The sequence below is a fragment of the Saccoglossus kowalevskii genome, chromosome 1, assembly GCF_978046115.1.
Source record: "Saccoglossus kowalevskii chromosome 1, keSacKowa6.1, whole genome shotgun sequence".
Classification (NCBI taxonomy): Eukaryota; Metazoa; Hemichordata; class Enteropneusta; family Harrimaniidae; genus Saccoglossus; species Saccoglossus kowalevskii.
This window is the reverse complement of record NC_140641.1, coordinates 26,953,488-26,974,970: the sequence shown is the minus strand read 5'-3', so window position 1 is coordinate 26,974,970 and position 21,483 is coordinate 26,953,488. Positions and strand designations below refer to the sequence as shown.

The 21,483-nt window shown below is 36.1% G+C and overlaps 1 protein-coding gene across 2 annotated transcripts; it reads right to left on the bottom strand.

Annotated features, from left to right (window-relative positions):
• Positions 1-3,817: 3,817 nt before the first annotated feature.
• Positions 3,818-21,340, bottom strand: LOC100368451 (uncharacterized). 2 transcript variants are annotated; one of them, XM_085500130.1, is made up of 9 exons: positions 20,827-21,340; positions 17,596-17,679; positions 16,897-17,106; positions 16,230-16,310; positions 11,903-11,944; positions 10,323-10,397; positions 9,660-9,875; positions 8,245-8,316; positions 3,818-6,204 (listed from the first exon to the last, which is right to left on the bottom strand). In XM_085500130.1, the coding sequence occupies exons 1-9, from the start codon at positions 21,335-21,337 to the stop codon at positions 5,795-5,797; spliced, it is 1,701 nt and encodes a 566-aa protein (XP_085356256.1). In that variant the 5' UTR covers positions 21,338-21,340; the 3' UTR covers positions 3,818-5,794. The 2 variants fall into 2 exon arrangements, with proteins under 2 accessions (XP_085356256.1, XP_085356262.1); XM_085500136.1 differs by having other exon boundaries at positions 17,605-17,679.
• Positions 21,341-21,483: the final 143 nt, after the last annotated feature.

Below are 21,483 nucleotides of genomic sequence, written 5' to 3'. Positions count from 1 at the left end.
GGGAAAAACGATGCATCAAACTTTGGGCTAAAATCATCAATATGGACAGTAACAGTAATACCCAAGTAAGTGCTACAACATGTTATATAACATAGACAAATCGGGGGTGAGGGCAAAACCTACAATAGGAAACCATTGTTTTTGTGTAAATTAGAATATGTTTGGTATTTGCAGAAAATTGGCAATATTCAATTTATAAGCGTATTTTCATGTCGTTCTAAGAAATGCCTATATTTTGAGTGGCTTACTGATATTTGTTCCTAAGACAAATTGGTTACATATCGGGAATTTAAGGATACATTGCAACCAGAAAAAAAAACTTAAAATCTGTTGGAATTTATTCCCATGGAGTAGCTCTTGCACGGTTTCGATGTTCTTCTCACTGCCTTCACATTGAAAGAGATCGTGGTGTAATTGAGAGAGACGAACGTAATTGCCCTCATTGTGACATAGATGAAATTGAAATTAAGTTTCACTTTCTCCATATTACCATGAATTGCGAACATAATACTTAACCAATACATTTTATAATACCTTTTGATAAATTTATAGATCTTGTTACTTCTCAAATTTCTGACATTTTACAACCACTGGCTGCATACATCTTTCATGCATTGAAATTTAGGAACGAGATATGTAATTTTATCTAAATATTTGGTAAAGTAAATAAAGACCATAATATGGCCGGGAAGCAGAAATAGCTATAGCGAAGTTAGTCGAGCCTACTTTGAGTAAGTAATCTTAAATTTGTTGATATATCGATACTATGTTAAAATTCAATAACCCTGTATTGAAAGCCCGGAGCTTCAGTCCAAAAAAAACAACAGTTAAAATAACGTTTTTATTTTGAAATGGCAAGTGATTATGGGCTTAAAGCATTGTCTCTTGTCTATGAGTTGAACGACATGAGACATTGTTGTCCCCCAGGATGTAAAAAAGAGGGGGTTCTCCAGAAGACGTATATGCTTAAATATGACCATGTTAATAGGCGGATTCGGAGAACCCTCTGATTAAATTCACTACATTCAATTACCCATTATAGACTCCGGTCAGTCAAAATGACTATTATATCAGACGCCGATAGGTGGCGGGTTTTCTGAGCAAACAGAAAATTATGAAAGTCTTTTTCCAGTCCAGGATGATACACTGTACACCACTCATCACCTAGCTAAGACCCCCAAAAGTGGTGGTGTCTTACCTCGCCTGTGTTGTCCCCGGAGCAAAAAGCCAAAAATGCTGCTACAGTGACAGGGCTCGGTGTGCCTGAGAATACTAGACCCAAAACACAAATTAGGGGGTAGTATGCTTTCTAAGTAAAGGCCGAAGCAGTTCTGCATGAGGACATAAGCCGAAAAGCGAGACCTGGAAACTTCCAAGGAGTGCTGATGGTAGAGAAATCTGTTCGCAAAAATGCTGAGACTGACTTATCGCCTATGCGCAGGAAACCTTGTGGTCGTTCGGGCTGGGTCAGCAACCAGAGTCTGACCCGTTACAACGGGACCCAGCTTAAAATAGGCCCTGGGTGTCCCTTAGGTAGTAGTTGATGCTAGCACTAGTGAGTTAGCAATCGCACAGGCCTCATGCACTCATACTTGGTGTCTCTGCAAGTTCTGTGTCGAGGAAGTTAAAGTATCATATACCTCTAATACAGTCGCAGTAATCCACCTGGTGATGGAAGTCAGGGAGGCCGGCCTATCCTGCCTGCCATGACACAAAGACATGTGCTTGAATCCCTAGTACGGTTTTGGTAGCTACTCCGTGCTCGAACCAGACAGAGAAGCAATTCTTTCTGACCCTCCGGGCTGACAAAATTTGACAGCCGGGGGATGACGATCGGGTGAGGATTTGGTTTTTGACGAGAAACCTGATTTGTGTCTTTAGCACTACTTGATTGTCCATAAAGGCAGTACATCGTTCGAGAAGGACAATGCCCCCAGTTCTGACAGACGCCTACCTGAGGCGAGGGCCAGTAGGAAGACCGTTTTCCACGTCAAAATTTTGAGTGGTGCTGATCGGAGAGGTTCAAAGGGCGGTCTGCTTAGAGCTGTCAACACAACCGAGAAATCCCAGTTGGGTGGTTCCCTTGAACAGGGTCTCGGCCTCTGATATGGAAAGCAGTAAATAGTCTAATAATAGGACAATTGGCTAGTCTTGTTCCAAAAGCGTTCTCAATGGTGGGGGACAAGGCTGACCTGTAGCCAACGATTGCTGTACAGGACAAACCCACTTCGTCAAACAAGTCGACGAAGGAGTCTGCTACCAAAAGAGGGATGGTGTGGATCAATCTCCCTTCCGCTAAACCAATCAGTGTATGCTCGCCACCTAGAAATGTAAGCAGCGTTGGTGGAATCCCTGTTCGCTCTGGCCAGGACATTGGCAGCCCGCTCAGATAAACCTTTCGTATGTGTGGGTCTACTGAGAGCCTCTATGCGTGTAAATGATACCCGCTGGGCTCGTTGGTATTGCGTCGTCCAGTTGGGACAGCAAGTCTGGTATGTCCGAAAACACTACTGGTTTTCGACTAGCATTTCCAATAGAAGTGGAAACTAGGACTTGGTTGGCCAATTGGGTGCGACCAATGACAATATGCAGGTGTGCACCTGTTAAAGTTTTCTCCGGTGCCCGGTGAACTAGTGGGAAGGGAGGAAAGGCGTACACATCTATGTGTAGGTCCATGGGGTCAGCAAAGCGAACCTGGCCCAGGCTCCTGGAGTCGGCAGGAGTGTCAGGAGCGTGGCGTTCCAGGGTGCGGCAAACAGGTCTATATCTTTGGACCATCTCAAAGCCGAAACAGCCTGGAGGCTACCCACTGGGTATCAGCCACTCCGTGTTCTGGAGACAGAGCCGCCCTGAAAAAGCATCTGCCAGGCCTTTCCTCACCCCTGGAAGGTGGTGTGCGGTTAGCTCCACATTGTATCCCAGGCACCAAAGGAGAATTTGCTCCACTAGGACTGACAAGGATGGGGAACATGTCCCCCCTCCTGTTGAGTGAGACCACTGCTGTGCTGTCTGTGTGGAGCAGGACTCTGTGGTCTCAAACTACAGGTAGAAAGTGTGGTAGTATTAAGTGCACTGCTTTCAGTTCAAGCCGGTTGATGTGGCGGTCCGGAAACTAATGCTGAGGCCATTCTGAATATAACCACTGCACAGTCAACTCGAAAAATGAGGAGCCCAAAAAACGGCAGCTAGCCCTGGTGCTGTCATTACATGGGGCTTCCCCTGACCTAGATTCTATCTTTCCGTCATTGGCAGAATCGTTGATTAATGCCTACAGTTCAAAATATTCATTTTAACTGACCGGAGTCGATGGTGGGCAATTGAACGTAGTGAATTGTCTCTTTTTATTGTACCATTTTGACATTGAAGTCACTGAGAATGGGTTTTTAAGTTGTTTGCCTAGGTTTTTTAATAACATACATGTAATCTGCGAAATTTGTAATCTGGGATTGTCTAGTTTAAAACAGAAGCTTAAGTCTATTATTTTCTAATTGTAATTTTGTTTACTGTTGTATTTAACAAATGTGTCTACTAACACACCACTGTTATGGTTGTATTAAACAAATTAAAAAATATACATATATTATCATATATACATATATACATATATTATCATGAATTTTATATCAAATGCACATACATTTTTCATATTGTCATTAAAAATGACCAACTTTGGTCAAGATTTTAAGAAAACAAAACATTTTATACTATGGGACAAACCCAGCCTAGACTATAGCTCTTGCCTATTAATTAGATCATATGACACCACCTTTTTATGAATAACTCATTCAAATTTTGTTGAGAAACTCTGACAAATATATTGAAGAATTTAAATACAAATTTATTTCTCAAAAAATTCACATTACACTTAGTCATAAATATATTTGGCTCCGATTATATACATAATATTATTACAAGTTATAAATACTACCCCAAATGGATTATATTACACAATAATAACCTTTGTAAATACAGCCCACAACTGAGTCATTGCTCCCGTCCCATTCAAACCTGATTAATGCTTAATAAAATATTAAAATCTTGAGTAATGGTAAAATATTTTGATCATAAATTGATTACATCCAGTTACATTATAAGTAAAACAGTCTCCAGTAACTATACAATACCAAGCAAGCTAAACATAATTATGAACACCTACAAATCTGAGGTATTTTATACAGTATTAAAGCAATTAGACTGATGGTTTTCAGGAAGTAGTCAAAAATGTAAAAAGTAGACATGGACGTCATAAAATTTTGACATGGACAACACTGAACATTTTTTTTTCATTTTTATTTAAAAGCTTACAATAAATTTGAGCTTTTTATTTTCTTCTTCCGAGTTTTTTTATTTAAAAGTTGAACAAAAAATCCTTGTGCCATGCAAGTGTACTATGACCAGATCAAAATTATTAGTTTGGCACCTGAACATAGTATGTGTTAAATCTAGTATGTTACACATAGTTCAAATATGCTAAACATGAATAAGATGGAAAACCGTTAATCAATAGTATGAAGTTCATTTTTTAAATAAATGTTAAAATTGAACTAATGTTACAACTTGCATTAATCAAATTTCATGATTTACATGAAGTTAGCCTTCACGTTATACAATCAGTTATAATGCACAATATAAATATAACAACACCTGCATATCATTGTTAAATACATTATTGAAAATGCACATTATTAGAGCACCAGGATAATCATTCCCAGTCTTTCACAATCCCATTACTAGAATCTGACAGCTTAGTGTAAAAACATTAAACCTATTATACATGTAGTATTGTAATATACACATTGCATAAAAACTGTCTGGCAATGAATCAATTTCATTTTTCTTACATAAAAATGGCTTACAAAAAATAAAATGTCTGAATAAATCAGTAAGACAAATATAAAAAGTCACCCAATGGTATATAACAGGAAATATATTAAACAACGTCAACACAGTAACAATTCAACTAAAATGGCAACAAAATACATGCAAAAACATGCTGCAAGTTCACAACAGACTAGTTTAAGTTATTACTATTACTTATATATACCGGGTATTGCTTAGACTTGTCTTTCTTTTAAAAATTGATCAATGAATATTGCATAATCAATTAGGTTGAGTCGCATAAAAAATGCTACTCTAAGCCAGTATTTTCAAAAACACAATGTATTAAATCTGTTTGAAACCTACTAGTTCATCTTCTACTACTCGTATTGTAGCTTTAGTTTTTAAATTTGTCGATCGAAAAATATAATAACATTTTCTTGGATTTAAAACATGTGTGACGCAACCTCACATATCAAACATTCAAAATCACATTCTGAATTCCATAGAACATAAAATTAAAGGAAATACCACAGTGGCTTGTTCTAGTGTACACAGTGTCATTGATACAATCCTGTATCCAATGGTCAACAATCCATATACAAAATACTGTATGCTTATTAGAAGAACAAGCACTTCTGTGAATAGTCTAATTACTAACAAATACGACTTTGAAGGTATGCAGGTGCTTATGCTTGACCATGCAGGCCTTGTTGAAGCCAGGATAGCTCATTAAATTGCCATTTGACAGTGAGATGGCCGCAAACCTGTCTTGTAGTCCCAAACATGAATATGGCTTGTGTCAGCACTCACACTTGCAATTTGCACTATGTATTATAAATTTCTAAATTGGAGATGTGCTTCTAACTAAGCAAATCAGTATCAATTCAAATCAAAATCATTATTTTTAAAACTGTACTCAAATTAATTAAGTTACCTCATATAGACTGCCTTACTAAAAGGCTGATGGTACACTTTATTTATCACTAACGTTGAATACTTTGTTCACAAGTTTTTCAAGGTCACCAACACACCTATGAGCAATAACAGCATTATTTATTAGCAGCATTGACTTGGGCATAGCACTCTTGGCAGGATTGTCAAATTTAAGTTTAGAAAGCTTCACGTCTAAACTTGTCGAAATGTACTTATTTTCAAGTAAAATATTCTTATATGTGTTTACAGTGTGCTGGTCTATAGACTCAACAATTTTCAGGTGAGTGCAACACTCTTTTAAAATGCATAAGATTAAATCTTTTCCTTCCCTTTCAAGTGCTGACGATTTGTCCATCGTCATTTCCTTAGTCATGTCATAGGTATTGTATAATGTATCAAAATCCTTCAGTCTGTGTAGTAAGTTTTCTGCAGGGCTAGAGAGATGAGTTCCTGAAAAGAAGAAAACAGTAACAGATGTTGACCAAACATAATTATAATAACCCTATGTTTACACTGTCATCAAGAATTGGATTGCAGTGTGAGACTATTATATGTACAAGCTTAGTGTTGTACAATGCAGAGAATATTGGAGCCATAGGAATAGGAATGCAGTAAAAGAAATGTGATCATAGTAGGTAAACTAGATAGTATGTGTCATATGCCACAAACATTGTGAAACAAAGCATCTACTGAGAGTTGCTCATAACTGATATATTTCAAACTTGGCATATATGTCTTCCATTTGACTTGCAGGAACTAGTCACATCTAATGTACAAAAGGTCAAGGCTGCAACATGTGTGTGTTAATATGTATTTTTGCAATAACTACAAGGTAAAAATAGCTAGGACCTTCAAAATTGGTACACATTTCTCTCGTGCAACTCAGAAGACCTTGGTACAATTTCGTTGACAAAAGGCATTATTAAAGCCTTCACACACACTTTCCATGCAAATACCAAGGTTACATTTTTGAGACAAAAGGTCAAGGTCACAGTATGTGCATTAACTACAAGTTAATAATAGCCATTGCCTAATAACCATAAGGTCTAAACTGTATGTAGCCCAGAGTGTTGATATGAATGTAGATATTGAAGAAATTGGGGCTGTTACATGTATTCAATACAGTTTCGTAAGATTTTTCAAAAAGATTTATATCTGAATTTCAGTTTAAAATCTAGAAATATAAACAAGCAGCCTATTGGCTGAGATACCTCCGCTGTTAGCAATGCACATTTCAATTAAAGAACTGAAGACATCATTAGAAAATGAACAATATGTATAGTATCGAAGCAATCGAACTTACAGTTTTTAACAAGAAGTCGAAAATATCACTTTCTATCAAAAATGACCAAAATATTCACCAAAATTAGAAAATTGAAGATATCATCACGAAATGAACAAATCTGAGAAAGGTCTACATGTAGTATCTATATGTGTAATATCAAAGCAATTGAACTTTTGGTTTTTAACAAGAAGTCGAAAATATCACTTTTTACCAAAAATTACAAAAATATTCACCAAAATTAGAGAATTGAAGATATCATCACAAAATAAACAAATCTGAGAGAGGTCCACATGTAGTACCTATATATGTAATATCACAGCAATCGGACTATTGGTTTTTTACAAGAAGTCGAAAATATCACTTTTTACCAAAAATGACAAAAATATTCACCAAAATTAAAGAATCGAAGATATCATCACGAAATGAACAAATCTGAGAAAGGTCTACATGTAGTATCTAAATATGTAATATCAAAGCAACTGAACTATTGGTTTTTAACAAAAAGTCGAAAATATCACTTTTTACCAAAAATTACAAAAATATTCACCAAAATTAGAGAATTGAAGACATCACAAAATGAACAAATCTGAGAGAGGTCCACATGTAGTACCTATATACTAGTATGTAATATCAAAGCAATCGGACTTGTGGTTTTTAACAAGAAGTCGAAAATATCACTTTTTACCAAAAATGATAAAAATATTCACCAAAATTAGAGAATTAAAGATATCATTACAAAATGAACAAATCTGAGAGAGGTCCACATGTAGTACCTATATATGTAATATCAAAGCAATTGCACTTGCATTTTTTAACAAGTCGAAAATATCACTTTTTATCAAAAATGACAAAAATATTCACCAAAATTAGAGAATTGAAGATATCAACATGAAATAAACAAACCTAAGAGAGGTCTACCCAAGGTACATATACACCAAGTATCAAAGCATTCAGGCTTGTAGTTTTCAAGAAGAAGTCGAAAAAGTAAAACATTGACACGGACGACGGACAATCACTCATATGATAAGCTCCGCTCGACAAAGTCGACAGCGGAGCTAAAAATGTGCCAAACAAATGGAAATTGGTTAAGAAAGAACGCATTTAATTTTATTGAGCTAGTGCATCTGTATCCAGGATCCACCAAACAAGGCGTTCTATTCACTATTCAAGTAAAGAAACTAGTATCTGAAAAAGACGGCACTAACCAGCATTCTTGTCTTTCTCATTCTGCATTTTGTCAATATTATCCATGGAAGATGGTGAAATTGATGTGGACTCTGAAACAAATAAAACATAGTGAAACTATTGTAAACTTTCCCAGATGAAATTATTTGTTTTACGTGACATAAAGGTTACTGTGATATTCGCTGTAACTTGCAAAAACAATACTGTAGAGTAAATCCACTAATTTGGGAGAGACAAATTTCATGGCTTTGATTTGAATTTATTTTTTTGACAGTTCTTATTTCAACACGCTTCACTTCTGCCATGGATCGATGTGTGTAATATTTTGTTATAGGAAGTTGAACCAAAAACTGAATTTAGTTTTACTTGTTATTTACATGGGACCTTCAGAAATAACCTAATTTATGTTCACAAACATCTCTTGACGCAGTGTCATGACCTCATCGCAAAAATAGCCACAATTCCAGTGAAAAACAGCCAAAACTATGAAAATATTGCATTGCCGTCGCACATCGGGACTGGCCGACACACATTCTCAACCCACAACACGGAATCCATTGACTTATTAACATATTAATAGGTACGTGACCTCGGGTCAGATCCTATCTCCCATGGTGCAGTGAGACTTCCGGTGACCCCTGACCAATTCTATCGTTGCGTAGTTTGTTTACAAAGTTTTAATTTAACATACAACAGGTAAAAAAGAAACAGAAGTTGAGCATCGATAGAATTGCGATAAATAAGGAGTATGACCAGTCAAAACGTATCCGCAAAATTGTTCCAAGCTGGAAGACGGAGTTCAAAGAATGGCTGGTCACCGATGACACTGGTAATCATACGGTGTATTGTCGTATCTGCCGGGCTATTTACGGGCCATTATCAAACCGCAAAATATCAGACAAACTCTGTAAGTACGAAAAGGGATCGTTTGGAACCGGGTGTACCAACTTAAGACATGATGCCCTCATATGCTATGAAATGTTATTTGGTCATAAACAAGCCAAATCGATATTCGACGCAAAAAATTCTCAAAACAACTTCCTGCTGATAGAAAACAATTGAAAAAATGTGCGGGACTGGTAACATTTTTGCAGGGCTTGTAACTTTTGAAAGTTATCAGCCCTGATGTCTGGTATGTGATCTGGACAAATTTCCTACACTGTTTAAACAGTTGATATAAATAAAACATATTAAAAGAATGTTAGTATGCAAATTAGATATTAATTAATATGCAAAGATTGATAATTAATTTCAAAATTGTATCCATGTAACAAGTTTTCTATATAATATTTTTACTGATCCTAGTAGTTTTTTCAAATTATGTAATTACATAATATACGCTCCAACCTTACAATTGAAATCATGTAAAATTTGTTATTTGTCAAACATGTACCAGATTTGAAATACAGCTGCTCACTGAAGCATGCATACTTACCAGGATTTATTTTCGTTGCATGTCTTGATTTGTCAGCTCGTTTAACTAACATGGGGTCAGAAGCTTTGTGTTCTAAACTAATACTTGAAAGTGGTACAGAACCAAGTCGCCCTTCTTCAATTGGCTTCACAGTTTCTCCTGTCTCCATTTCATGATGTCCAACAATGATTTTCTTCACTACTGTATCTTGCCCATGTGCACTGTTACTGACAGTTTCTAGTTTGCGAAAAAGTAAGAATTTTTTTTAATCACAATGTAAATGCATGAATCAAGGAAGACAAAACATAGCAACATCTTCATATACATTCTTTATTATTTTCTCATTTTCTAGGTTTGAAAATAACTAAATCATCAGAGGGCAAAAGTCAGTGTCATTTCACAGTTCACTGCAATGTTCACCGCTCAATGTATACATGTATTGTATGAGCATGGCTGCATACTATATAGACAATGTAATGGAACTACATGATATACACATTTGAAAAGCCTCTCTCCTAACTCCACAAGTACAACCTTAACCACAGCAGCAGAGAAAAATTACCCGTATAATAGCCCTATCTGGCAATGGTGAAAACTCCTTCCAAAAATTCCTGTCTCCATGACAACTTAAACAATATGCATTTCTTTATGTATATATTTATTTTTAGAAACACTGAATCTTACCAGACAATACTGTATTGTTTGAAGTTATTGAGTTATTGAAGGAGTTGGAATTGGTGTGATATCCTTCATCATCCACTGAAATAGTAATTTAAAAATAAATTACATCAAGCACAAGTCATTGAAAATGACACAGTCCCCATTAAATTATACAACAGATTGTTTATTTACATCAAAACACGTGTTCCGTGTAGTAGTAATATGGCCAAAAATAAAAACAGCCATTATTCGGCCATCTTTGATCTGATTATGAAACACGCTGATATGTATGATGTATGTGCCAAATATGAATGAAAATGGTACATAAATTGTGGAAATATAGTAGTAAGGCCAAAAAGTCAGATGGCTGTCAATCGGCCATCCTTGATCAGATTTTGAAACAAATTTTCATGGACATGCATTCTAACATGTATAAAGTACATGTATGTGCCAAATTTGAATGAAAACTGACAGAGCACGTCCAAGATACCGCATAAAAAAACACAAGATGCCCGCCAGTCAACCATCTTTGATCCAATTGCGAAATAAATCGTCATGGACATATATCCTAACATGTATAATCTATGTAGCAAGTTTGAATGACAACTGACAAAGCATGTCCAAAATGCAACATTTTCAAAAAACAAGATGGCTGCCAGTCGGCCATTTTGTATCGAATTGCTAAACCATTGCATGTGCATATGTCCCATATAAGGTACTAGGCACATGCAAAGAATGAACAGAATCGATTCACATGATTCTGAAATATAACTCTGGACAGACTGACACACGCACTGACAGACTCATGAACTCACAGACGGTCGGGGACATGTATCCTAACGTGTATGATCTCTGTACTAAATCTGAATGAAAACTGACAAAGCATGTTCAAAATACGACATTTTCAAAAAACAAGATGGCTGCCAGTCGGCCATCTTTGATCCAATTTTGAAATAAATCGTCATGAACATGTATCCTAACATGTATAATCTATGTACCAAGTTTGAATGAAAACTGACAGAGCATGTTCAAAATACAACATTTTCAAAAAACAAGATGGCTGCCAGTTGGCCATCTTTGATCCAATTGTGAAATAAATTGTCATGGATATGTATCCTAACATGTATAATCTATGTACCAAGTTTGAATGAAAACTGACAAAGCATGTCCAAAATACAACATTTTCAAAAAGCAAGATGGCTGCCAGTCATCCATTTTGAATCAAATCGCTAAACCACTGAATGTGCATATGTCACACATAAAATACTAGGCACATGCAAAGAATGAACGGAATCGGTCCAAGGAATTCTGAGATATGACTCCGGACAGACTCACAGACGCACGGAGACCGAATTCGTCCGAACGGGGACTAATAATTATGACTATTTGTTATTTGTTCAGAATTAAATTTCCATAACATTGACCACTGTATTTTGTGATTCCTTATTCTTTCCAATGTCTATAAGATAACACAGTAATTTTGAGGATGTACAAGTTATTGTGCAGAAAGTACATTGCTGATGTTTTTTTCTGGAGGTGTAAATGTATGTGTACATATATTTATTGACAATATGCAAAGTAAATTCAAAGCGTGGGAAACTTACATTTATTAACTGCTAAGTTTCTTGACTGATAAGATAACTGATCTGTAAAACAATAGAATTAATTAATCATACCAGGTACATGTAGTATAATTTCATAATATCATGCTACTGTTAAAGTTTACATGCATACCAAAACAAAGAACTAATTATAAAGTCTATCACACAGAAATCAATCACAATAAGACCATGTGTATTATGTACCATCAATCAATAATGCAATCTGAAATTGTAGGTGTATGCTATTTATACATCAAGTACATGCAAAAGGTTGCAATACATGTGTCTATTTCCATTGGTGGGAAGTACAAACTGACACTGATTACTGCTATCCTTTTCAACATGCCATTTAGGTAAGTGACACTAATAGAGATAATACAGTAGTTAAATCACAAGTGACACAAAATGATTAAGAATAAAACCAATAATAAAGTGATGCATTATTGGGAGTCATTTTCTATTAATTCTATACATGGTTGAAGTTGAATATGAATCACTAAACATTCATTTCTAAGTGAATGAAACATACATATAATGATGTTTGAGGCAAAATCTACGATGCCGAGCCTTTTAAAGCATACATATATGTTTCACTTTTTATTTACCTATAACAAATTGGTGATTTACTGGTTGGAATTTCATCTCATTTTTAGGGTAGCAAGACGACAGCATTTGATCAGTGGTCTTGTTCCATATTTCCTACCAGTGACAACAATTATATGCTCTATGAACTCACACACGACAATCATCATGTGATACTGTGGTACATGCATGCCAAATGACCATGCAACACCAGCCTAGGATCCACATGTTTGTTTAGAAGCTACTGAATATATACTACAACTAGTGTCTGTATGCTAATTGGACTGTACAATTAAAAATGGTAATACAATTGTACAAACATTCTGACTCACAGTTGGCTGAGTTATTAGCCTACCCAGCAAAAATACACACTGACCCAGGATGGTATTTTTTATCAAAGATTCAGACAGCTACATTGAGAGCCTTGATTTTCACATCAATATACCAGTGAAGACACAAATACATATGCTAAGTGCATATAACCTTTTTTTCTAGTGTCTTGTATATAACATACTTAACTTAGAATTAGCAGAGATTCTGATCTACTATCATGGTTAATTTTGACCACAAATCATGCACACGTAAAACTAGTAAATACAAATCAAATCAAATCAAAGTACTGGTAAACATGTACGCTGTGTGGCCTGGATTGGTGTAGATGGGTTTCATACACTCTGCCCGCAATAAACTCAGTTATAAGCATTCTTAATGCCTGGTGGTAAAGGGGAAGTGCACAGTAAATGTCTAGTTTGAATGACATGATATTTACCCTGCCGTTTATTCTGTGTTATTTACTTGCTTTACTTTCTATGTCAACACCTACTATGGAGTTTACAATTATTTCTCAATTTTATTCAGTAAAACTGACGTCAGACCGACATTATTTAGAATGTGTGAAGCCTAAAGTGTCTCCATTTCACTTAAATTTGACACTTGTTGTTGCTATTGTAATTAAAATTATACAATTTGATCTACATATACATGTATATTAGAAATGACAATTATACAACACAATTATACTATATTGGCTCCATTACAATCTAGCACATGAGGTGACATTTGATGGCTAAGATGGTACTTTTTACATTTATTGGTGCTTTTGGTACATGTGACAGTGAGAAATGTTTGAAGGATCACCTTTCTCTAATTCATAAAATTGTGGATAATTTACAAAATGAGGGAAATGCATTTATAATGATCTGTGTCTAATTGTGCGATGTTCATTTCATTAAAATATTCATACTTTTTCATTGCAGCATATACAGTTTTAAAGTGCCTGTGAAATGGCTGCTATTTTCACGCCTAAAATTATCAATTGATACATAAATATTATTAATTTTTATGTTTCTAAGCATGAATTATTTTTTTTAAGTGAAAAAATGTGTTTTAAACCCAGTCTACGGCAACTTTATTTTTGTATATTTTAAAACTAGACTCCTCATTAGCTTCTCATTTGCATACAGAAATTCCCCTTGTGACATCAGAAGGGGAAGTCGCATGGCAGCTTGCATTGCCGATACGTGTAAATAAGGAAAATTTCTTGTGCAGTTTTCTCGTCTTTGACTATATTGTCACTTATGTACTTGTTCGTCGAGGAAGAATGGAGCATAATGAACACATAGTATCAATTTTTGTTGCATGGGGTTGAGTTAGATGCGAAATATGTCCGTTCTGGTGTAGCTGGTCACCGTGATCGTCACCGACACCGGCGCACGTTTGTACACTGTTGCTGGACAAAATAGAATTTGACGTCGGAATTATCTCGTTATTTAGCAGGTTACTAGGCATGTCACTACACTGTTTTATTTCATTGATTGTCTGAGTAAAACTTTCAAATTAAAATAAAAGAGAACATATTTTGACATTCTAAACATTAGACTATAGTGATCACTATAAAATAATTAAAAAAACAACAAATCACAGTTACAAAATAAATGACAGCCGCGTGGAAATAAATTGACATTTTGTTGAAATAGGTGAACACGTCTGGTCACGGCGAGGGCAAGTGCGTTAAAAGCGGCGTTTAATTGGATAACAAAAATAATCGAGATCGACACACATACAGATAAATTCAGAGTGGATTCGAGTTAGCTTGATCCATGGCGTGATTGTCATAATTATAACATCGTATTAAAACTTTATTTGGTGGAAAGACATTGACCAAGCCTGGATTCATATTTCATAAATTATTACGCAGATCAAGCTGCAAGCATGGAGGTAAAAAAGAACAGAGGTGTGAATTCGACATTCAACACCAATCACCAAACAATTCAGAAACTTTTAGCCTTCGAAAATGAAAACAGTTAGCAGTGTGTAAGGGCTGTGTAATTTCCTGTTTGTCCGACGCTTCATTTTCGTGTCACTGTCAGAATTATTGCTGCCTTTTACTTAACAGGGACTAAATGGTCTCTATAAAATGATAACCAGGATTGCAAAAAAAGTCAACTCATTTGAAACACTTGCCGGACGTCTCTCTCTCTTCTGAAATCCGCCTCGGTGATCATGGGCTGGTCCGGAATCTATTTCTTTCAAAAGTGTTGTGCCAGGTTTACGTTGTCGGCGTTTCTCTTTAAACCTAGTCGTTTTTTTATGGACGAGGACAGTTGAATGAATCTAAGGTTAAGTGATGTCGCACCTTCGGATCGATTAGAAACGTGTGAATACATACACTATGGCTATACGTTTCACTGCAACTGCCCACAACACAACATCTACAAACTCTCTCTCTCAAAAAAAAATATAATATACAAAATAAAAAGAAAAAAAAACGCCGACTGAAAAATGTATATCGTTTAAAAGTATACTGAACGACCAGTGTTATTACGGCTCAGGGGTATGACTTCCTCTCACATTTTGTCATTTGGTGGCGCACTTTCGGCGAGAGTCAGAAATCCGGAAACAGTCGACCGTTTCACGATAAGTGGGCGTGGCTACAACATGAGAAATATCCCAAATTTACTTGGATACGAGTAATCATTTTCAGCAAAAAAATCAATAACTACCTTTTTCAGTGGGACACAGATCTAAAATGGGAAACGTGAGGGTGGGCATTGCACAGGCACTTTAAGGCATGGGGGTGAAGGTGTGATTGATACATGTAGCTGTTTATTTGCTTCATGTTTCTTCATTAAATTAAATATTCTGCACCTGACTGTTCTGATGCACATACAGTGCAGCTATTGTGTAAGTTTTGGATTCTTTGCATTATCGCATAGCTTTAACATCACATAAACAAAACATAGATTTTACGACAATACATGTACAGTATTACTGTTCTCTAATACCATTATTATATTACTATTTTCATGAAAAACACTAATCCTACTTTTATTAACTTAAAGATTAATTCAGATATATTTCATTATACGGCACCGAAACATTTAGCTTTCCGTATTTCCCAAAAATATTTTGCCCAAAGTTTAAAATTTTCATAACGTAACAAATATGCATTTTCCATTATTTTACCTTGTTTATATCAATTACAGCAAATGTGTCGTGTACAAGAAACAGTATCACGCCATCAAACAGTAATGATGGCACCAAATTATAAAATGCATTTTTGCAGGCATTTTGTGTTATTAAAAATGTATAATAATAGGTTTATCACAAGAATACCACAAAGCATGAAGCATGAACTACGTGATCATATTGACCTCGCCTATAATATGGCTGCCACACTTCTTTTTGAGTACACTTTGTGATATTCGCGAGATATCCTCATAGTCTTGAAAATGTTGTATATTCCAACCTGCAGATTTCCTTGAACTTTTTCCTCGTCGAAAGTCAAGACTCCGAAAGCTGATGACAGGATTATTGTCAGTTCTAGAATCTGTCAGAAAACATACATTATTAGTAGCGTTATAAATAAGTACAGCCCATAAGATGATGTTATCCTCCATTCTGTACATACCATGCTCATCCAGCTTAGCACCACCCCATGTGTAGACCATGGTAACCATGTGTAAACCACACTTCAAGAATGACCTGATAATAACTGTGAAAAGCAGTAAATAATTCTTTCCATATTCAGTTTCGTTTTCAAAAACTGTAATTACCAGTTTTTTGAAAACAAATCATGCTGTTTTTTCGCCAAAATTAATTCCAACACATCATACTTTGACAATTCACTTTTGCATTGCATTAGCAGAAATTTATCAGAATTCCCAGAGAATTTTGTAACAAGGTACAACACAGCATTCTGATTGATTAACAGACATAACCAATCAGGGCATAGGACGTTGTTGCAAGTCAAATCGTACAAGAAAACATCATGGTGGAGAATACTTTTTATCGAGAGTTTGCGTACAATCATACACATTCAACAATGAAGATAATAATGAAGATGCTGGTACACAATTCATGTTGTCTACTAGTACATTCTGTACATAGTACATTTAAAGATGTGGTACACATACCTGTCTGGACAGTGGAAGTACATTCAGTGTTCTTGACAGGTGACATCACAGAGGGCATTGAACCATCTTCTGGTAAATACCTATCCATAGGAGCTGCATCAACATCCCCATCAATTTGTAGACTGTTACACTGTATTGATCTCTGTAGCTCACCTGGTTCCATTCCCGGTACTTCCAGCTGATCTTCAGATTTAAATCTATTGGTACATGCTGTGAAAAAGATAGTGAAGTAAGAGTTGCTCCACTCACCAACTTTTTGTTCCACCTTTTCATAGGACAAGCAAAATTACATGGTTGTGATAACATGCATTTGAAACACAGGTAGGGTAGTACATTATATTAATTTTTGTTTTTTGCTTCTTTTATCACACATTTTTCTTTGCACTAGCTTGCTGATTAATCTCATGTTCAATGATGTTTACAGTTAAGTCTATTAATTTGCCCAAAATACTGGATAATGGTGTTATTCAACTTTCATTGAAATTTTGTGTTATTTAGCATCATTTTAGAAAAGTAGGGTAGGGTTTGCAGTACCACACATATTATTTTATTTGGCCTAGACAACAACAGTTAAAAACTTTAAAAAATTATGAACTGGTCATAGTAGAGACAAGTATAGATGAAAGAGGGAAATAACTGATAATTTGCTGCGTTTATCACCAGTACAGGGACAAAAGTCTAAATCATGATAAAATTTACCTCTTTTACCTGGTTTATCACTATTAGGTTCCGGAGGCAGATATAGCTCATCTTGGGGTGGTAAGAGCTCTAGTAAACACGCTCCTGTAAATTTAAATAAAGATTTGATTATTTTCCGCATTATTTCATGATTATTAATATGACTAAGGTTTATAAATTGATCTGAACATTCAACCGCCCTAACAAGACACATGGTACAATGTATATGTACAAAGTGCATAATACTGTTGAAAGCTTTCATTTTTGGCAGGCGTTGCTACTTATGCTTTCAACTATTTGCATTCTCCAGTTTGCATTTAAAAATCTTGGCTTTAACTTTAACGGTAACTAAAAAACCATTTGATTATGATTCAACCAATCACAGAGATTACAGCTCAGATGTCACTACATGTACAGTGTATACTACAAACACATCTTGATTAAGTCACAAATTGTATGTCCAATCAGCAATCAACATTGATATTAAATTTGCTTCCGAATAATTGTACATAAATTTATGAGTTAAAGTAATTGACATGAATGCTAAACTTATGAACTGTCCGGGTCAGGATATTTTTAGCTGGGACAGGTACATGTACAAATTGCCTGTCCCTGTGAACAGGTGAATAAAGACACCATATTTTTACTTACTGGTAACTGACCAAATAGAGTAGTCACAAGTTATAATGGCTGAAAAACTACTTTTTGTATGACTTATGAAATGAGAATTTTATTTCTAATTGTTGTAATTTATCTTGCTAAGGCCTGCAGGTACATGTATTAGAACAGGTGCTTATATTCTCCAACCAGTCCAATAGAAAGGCAACTTTAATTTTTAATTTCAATCACTGCGAAACTAATAATACATAAGCCAATTTGTTACAACTCAAAATTTAAAACTCATGTACAGTACATGAGGAATCACTCAGGTTTTAAATGGCAAAAAGCCAACAAAACATAAAAATTAGTTGGTGACACCCAAGATTGGCATCCAATGTTGATGGTAAAGTCAAAATTCATGGAGGCAATTGTCTTGTTATGCCGAATCTGAATGCCTTTATGTCCTTCAGTACTTACTTGACAATTTCCATTAATCCAAGGCATTTTAGAAATGTGGGTCTTAAAATTGGATTTTCTCAAAATACTGAAGTTTCAGCCCTCATGTCATAATAGCAATAATAAAACTGAAATATTTGATTTGACCTGTGCACACTATCGTCCAAAATAATTGTTTCATTTCGCATCCTGGAACAATTTGGGGGGAGGGCAATTTTTGTAAGGATTTGCACATTAGTGTATTTTATGTGGGAGAGGTAGGGAGGGTGGCATGAACAATCTAGTCCATATCTGCAGGTATTTAAAATGCCAAAAAATGACCATGCTCACGTAATTCTCACGTACGTGAGTTAGACCGGAAATCGGCCAAACTCACGCGTGCGCGTGAGAATGGGTGTTTTTACGTTTGTTCTCATGTAACACAGTATACTTCAAGGGTTACAAAGATAAATGCGTGAACGTGCGTGAGAATGATTGTTTTTTAGTGCGTTCTCACGTGGAGATCGAAAATGCGTTAGATCCCAATCTCACGTGCATGAGATTGATTGTTTTTTAGTGCGTTCTCACGTGGAAAGAAAAATGCGTGAGAACCCTTATAGGGTCTTGCGTCCCAATCTCACGTGCGTGAGAGTGATTGTTTTTTAGTGCGTTCTCACGTGAAAAAGAAAATTGCGTGAGATCCCTTATAGGGTTTTACGTCCTAATCTCACGTGCGTGAGAATGGTTGTTTTTAAGTGCGTTCTCACGTAAAGAGAAAATGCGTTAGATCCTTTATAGGTGTTGTGAAAAAGGAAAATGCGTGAGAATGATTGTTTTTTAGTGCGTTCTCACGTGAAAAAGAAACATTGCGTAAGATCTCACGTGCGTGAGATTGATTGTTTTTTAGTGCGTTCTCACGTGAAAATCGAAAATGCGTTAGATCCCGATCTCACGTGCATGAGAATGATTGTTTTTAGTGCGTTATCACGTGAAAATCGAAAATGCGTTAGATCCCGATCTCACGTGCGTGAGAATAATTGTTTTTTAGTGCGTTCTCACGTGAAAAAGAAAAAATGCGTGAGATCCTTATAGGATTTTACGTCCCAATCTCACGTGCGTGAGAATGATTGTTTTTTAGTGCGTTCTCACGTGAAAAAGAAAAATGCGTGAGATCCTTATAGGGTTTTACGTCCCAATCTCACGTGCGTGAGAATGATTGTTTTTTAGTGCGTTCTCACGTGAAAAAGAAACATTGCGTCCCAATCTCACGTGCGTGAGAATGATTGTTTTTTAGTGCGTTCTCACGTGAAAAAGAAAAATGCGTGAGATCCCTTATAGGGTTTTACGTCCCAATCTCACGTGCGTGAGAATGATTGTTTTTCAGTGCGTTCTCACGTGAAAGAGAAACATTGCGTTAGAGTCCGATCTCACGTGCGTGAGAATAATTGTTTTTTAGTGCGTTCTCACGTGAAAGAGAAACATTGCGTTAGAGTCCGATCTCACGTGCGTGAGAATAATTGTTTTTTAGTGCGTTCTCACGTGAAAATCGAAAATGCGTTAGATCCCGATCTCACGTGCGTGAGAATGATTTTTTTTAGTGCGCTCTCACGTGAAAATCGAAAATGCGTCAGATCTCGATCTCACGTGCGTGAGAATGATTGTTTTTTAGCGCGCTCTCACGTGAAAATCGAAAATGCGTCAGATCCCGATCTCACGTGCGTGAGTTCGGGCTCTAACACATTTTCCCTTTTCACGTGAGAACGCACTAAAAAACAATCATTCTCATGCACGTGAGTTTGGGACGCAAAACCCTATAAGGGATCTCACGCATTTTTCTTTTTCACGTGAGAACGCACTAAAAAACAATCATTCTCAAGCACGTGAGATTGGGACGCAATGTTTCTTTTTCACATGAGAACACACTAAAAAATAGCCATTCTCACGCACGTGAGAACTGACCGGAAACTGTCAAACTCCTGCAAGAAAAAGTAATTACGTGACAATGGCTAATTTCCGGCCCAACTCACGTACATGAGAAAGACGTGAGAATGGTCAAAATTTTAACCTATAAATAACTCATATCTGCCACCCCACTCCTAACAAAATTTACATTTCCTAACATGATCTAACATGTACATATACTTGGTGTTCAATTACGGTACTATAGCAGTGGGTCAATTTAAAACTAATAGTTCACTCATATATATTTTCACTCACCGGGGTTTTCTGTTTCTTGCTTTGGTAAAATTTCGTTCTGTTTGTTTAGGTTATACCTTTCTTTCGAGCTGTAACCTTTGACACTGTAGAACAACTTATTGTAGAAATCCTTCGCATCCGCGTTGAGTGTGTGGTTGTTTCGCAGAAATGTTGGCACTTGTTTTGCAGCTTCTTTGTTTCGTAAAACGATGATAAGACGTTCGTTACATTTCTCAGCGTTCTCCTGGAACATTCGATGTATGACCATTTGCGCGGCGTAGTTTGCCCATCGGCTGCGTCCGTCGAATACCACTATGGTTCGTTTACATGTGTCTATGAATTCCGTTATCTGAACTAGTATTGGCGGTCCTCCGATAAAATCCCGGTCACCAAAAGCACCAACCACACGGAAATTATTTTCCATATGTGTTGTAATTTCATCGATCCATTTTGAGATGTGTTCTGCAGGATCACCGGTGACGAAAAAATCTGGAGCGTCGTCGCCTTCGTGAAGAACCTGGTGGGACGCCATTTTTTCTTTAGAAGACCCCTCATCATGGTGATAAAAAGGAATTAAAGAAAATGTTTGTTAACTGTCAATAACTAGCATTAGATTATTAGTTAAATGTCATATTTGAAATTAACCAATACAACTCTGAACTTATTTATTTTAGCAAA